We start from the raw sequence: 3,965 nt of genomic DNA, 5'->3' as shown, positions 1-3,965 counted from the left end.
AGTTTTTTGAATGATTGAAAAATACCAGGTTAACTTGTGCAGTGTGTGTACGGTGCACGTTAATCTGTCAAAGGACTGTGGACTGCTGGGGAGGTTTTGCTCTGACGAAGTGACAGACCAGAAAGAGCTCTCTGTACTGTACCGAGCTAAACACCAATGTGTGGTTTAAAAGCTATTCTTCAGCTAATAGCTTAAAGCTGTGTTTCAGGACCCCCCGCCCCACATTTTGCAATGACGGGTTCAGAATCTCTGTGTGAGGCTGGATTTAACCATGTCTGCTGTGAGTGAGTCGGCTGATCAAGCAGAGAAAAAGTTACCTTTGCCACATGTAGGCATATTGCCCTTCTTCTGACACAATTTTTGAGCTGGGTCGCAAAGCCAAAGGTGAAAGGAATATCAGAGACTTAGGAAATAACAATACCATTACTTAAACTGTTTTGCTCTGGTTTTGAACATAATTCAGTCTTTCATTATTACATTTAAACCCAATCTTTTTAAATTTGAAAGTGAAAGCTGTTTTGGTTCATCTCTTTTCTGCACGTCCAATGCAGAAAACTATCACCCCAACATATGCATTTTACATGGAGATTACTAACTCAAGCTGCTTTTGAGGTAGTTGGTAAAGCACCGTCAGACCATTCACAATGCTAGCTAGCTGAGGCTTATACCATTAGAGGAGTAGGTGAGATGAGGCATTTGGTCTAATTTCATTGACATGTTTGATTACTATGAGACAGTGTGCCAGCCCTCCACTTCCTGCACAAAAGTGGCCAGCGTGTGAAGATCCAATTAACCAGTCAGTGGGGAGCGCCAAAATCAGTCGGGCACATCTTTTGGCAGCTACAAAGCCCTAGACCGCCGCCATTGGGGGCCTAACCACCTAGGTCCTGAGTAAATGACTTGGACAGGGGAGATTTAACTAATTGCTAACTATTTCCAGTGCAATCAAATACAAAAGAAAGGTTAGTGAATAATGGTGGAAAGGTGGGTCTACGGGGTGACAGGGTGAACGGAGCCTTCAAATTTTAGGCGCCATGTCCTGCTTTTGCTTAGTCTGAATTGGAGATTCTCAGAATGCATTGTTTCAGGGATAGATTTAAGTCCCCTGTTACATCTATCCCTATTCTTCTACCCAAAGTTCTCACACAAAAAAAAAAACATGAGTGGCTTAGATTATCCATGCATGGCCAATCTACCCCCTCCTCAGGGACCACACAGTGGGAAGGGGTCCGACACAAAATTCCAAATTACCCACCACATATCACTATTAAAGTTCGGTTTGACTGAGCAAACATAAAACCATACAACCACATGATTACAGTTTGCCAAGCTAATTTAATAGCAAATGTCATTGGAGATTTTTATACAGAGCCTTTTATCTAATTGGGTGTGTGGTCTGTAAAAAAGATGAAAGCGTGAGCAAAGCACCGCTAAGTAGATCAATCCCAAAAACCAAAGCTTGTGAAAGATATCAGAAGAGATATCAGATCTGGTTCTACTGATCTGATGAAACAGTGAGGTTCGGTTTATCAAAACTCCTAAACATACTTTACAGCGCAGGAAGTATAAAATAAATGCTGAGCTTCTACAATGTAAGAACATATAGATACCATTTAAAGAACACAAATTTATAAAAAAAACCGGCATGAAAAGCTGAAGGAAGTTAACACAGCACCATTTCCTCTTCCTGTCCAAACAAATAACATCTGGGCCAGACTAGGTCAAACACTACGCAAAGTAATGACTGCCTGCTGCCTATGGCTTTCAAAGCTGTCACATTGACATGACACATCAAATGATGAATCGGATATAAGCTGGGGCATCCGGCTCTTTGATTTGCTCCACAAGTACTGAAATCAATGCTCAGCAGAGAGTTATAAACTGTAAACTCACCCCTTCCATCCTTGTTCATCAAGACACATACACACATACATTTGTAATGAGTGTGTTCATTTCAGGAGGTGCCAAATGTGTGATCAGCAGTGCAAGGAGAGCAAATCTCTCGATGAAAAAAAATAGCCATGAAGTTAAGCACCCTGCCAAAATGGCAGACAGACAGACTTCCTTCCGAGTGATAGCACAGGGAGAGGTCATGGCACATGGGTCATACCGGATGTACAAAGACTTTCACAGAAAGCTAGTGACCGGTGACATATCATCAAAGCAGAGAACAGAGCCTATGACCTCTCCGTCAAGAACATAGACAAGAGAATGAGGATTTATTATTTTTAATTGGGTGTCCAGCACTAGATATACAAAAACATATATATCACAAAATGAAAGACTCCCAGAAGCATCATGGGACAATGCTTGGTTTGGCCCTTCTAACAGTGACAGGCATAGACTCAGGGTAGCGGATATTGCACAATTGTTTTGTGCTACTTAAGCAACAAACTGGTTGTCCCAGATTATTTTTTTAAATCAAAAGTGTTCTAAGAAAAGGGGGTAGACTTTTGAGACAGCAGCATGCCTTTGTAGTGACTAGTGAGAAATCACACTTCATACGAATTCGCTGGGGGTTTCTGTGTACAAGTGATTGAACTCCTACCATCTACAGGGGGTACAAGGAGGGGAACAAGTAAATTACTACTATGAATTTAGGTATCACATTGATCAGAAATATGTTCAGATTCACCCAAACTTTTAAAACTCCAGCCTAATGATCTAATTGTCAAAATGTAGTCTTTGTGGGACACCCCACTCATAACAGCAAAAAAATGCTTAATAACATTTGCAAATACTGACCGTGTCCTATAATAAAAAAGAATAGCGAGAATAAAATATAATAGATAGACCTTTATGGTCACTGTTTTTTAACAACAAAAGACATTTAAGCCGCTCTCAATTTTGACTGACTAATTTTTCCTCTTTAAGATCATATAATTGGCTTGGATCTTAAATACCTGGAAGGTTCAGGCTCTGCGATGTCTCCCTTGAAGGTGGCATTGAGCTGCTTCTCTCTGGTTAGCAGGTCATCGATAAGATTCTGCCTCCTATCAGCTTCCGATTGCATTCTGATGACGCCACGTTAAGGCCATGCAAAAGGTCAACATCACTTTAACCATCTTCAGTGATAGGGGACAGATGATACTCCTGACATTTTTATTTGGGTCAGTTTGGATGTGTTCATTAACCAATGAACACAGAAAACCTTTTACTTCTTTAGTAGTTAGGGCAGACCGCTTCTAATAACTCCATGGGGCAAACCTTTGAAAACACTCTAATGCCCTCTAAAGGAGGACATCTGCTACTGCAAGCAAAGGAAACCCTCCAGCCAAAATGTAATCTCAGTCTCATGACTTCCACTGTGTGGAACATTCTCAGAAGAAAGGATACAAGCGCCGACTTGATGAGGCCCGCAACAAACCTTCTTTAAGCTGGGCAATATTCTGTTTGAGCTTCTGCATTGATGCCCGTAGTGTCATGTTGATCTGAAAAGAGAAGATATTCACAACAACTGACTACCAGAGGAACCTGACTATATCAGGACACATTTTTAGGCATAGCCACATTATTTGTTAATGTAACTCCTTACCGCCTTACCTTAGCAGGGTTCCCCCCTGTTCTCTGCTGCCTGTTCCGTTCATGAATGTTTTCTGCTATTTCCTGTGCCAAGCGACAATTGGCATCGTAATTCTGTAACCTAAATATCAATGATTGAGATAGAGAAGGTATGTAGTTACTTCCTCATGACAAACAGTAATCGCAGATACATCGTCGTTTTTTAATGCTCGAGTTTAATGTTACAAAGCCAATATCCCACTGAGTGTCTGTGTAAAGGCTAAATGAACAACACTGACTGGTGTCAAACGTTTGAGCTGCACCATTTGTATTATAAACAGCGCCTATGCATTATGTTGTATCGCAGGTATTTGTTTTATTAAAGTTTAGTTTAGTTTGATAGTTAGCCCAATCTTTAGCTACATTCATCATGTGACATTTTCCTCTTTCAATTCTGCTAGGTA

At 40.8% G+C, this 3,965-nt stretch overlaps 1 protein-coding gene across 1 annotated transcript in view; it reads right to left on the bottom strand.

Annotated features, from left to right (window-relative positions):
- Positions 1–3,965, bottom strand: part of stx8 (syntaxin 8) — a 45,739-nt gene that overhangs the window by 41,314 nt on the left and 460 nt on the right. Inside the window, exons 2-4 of the mRNA XM_032534139.1 lie at positions 3,544–3,643; positions 3,337–3,431; positions 2,904–3,014 (exon numbers count right to left, since the gene is read on the bottom strand). Of these exons, the coding sequence (XP_032390030.1) occupies positions 2,904–3,014; positions 3,337–3,431; positions 3,544–3,643 (306 nt within the window). The remainder of the gene's footprint in view (positions 1–2,903; positions 3,015–3,336; positions 3,432–3,543; positions 3,644–3,965) is intronic.

This window comes from Etheostoma spectabile, chromosome 2 (genome assembly GCF_008692095.1).
Source record: "Etheostoma spectabile isolate EspeVRDwgs_2016 chromosome 2, UIUC_Espe_1.0, whole genome shotgun sequence".
Lineage (NCBI taxonomy): Eukaryota > Metazoa > Chordata > Actinopteri > Perciformes > Percidae > Etheostoma > Etheostoma spectabile.
Note: the sequence above shows the minus strand (reverse complement) of the source record. Positions and strands in the feature narration are given on the sequence as shown.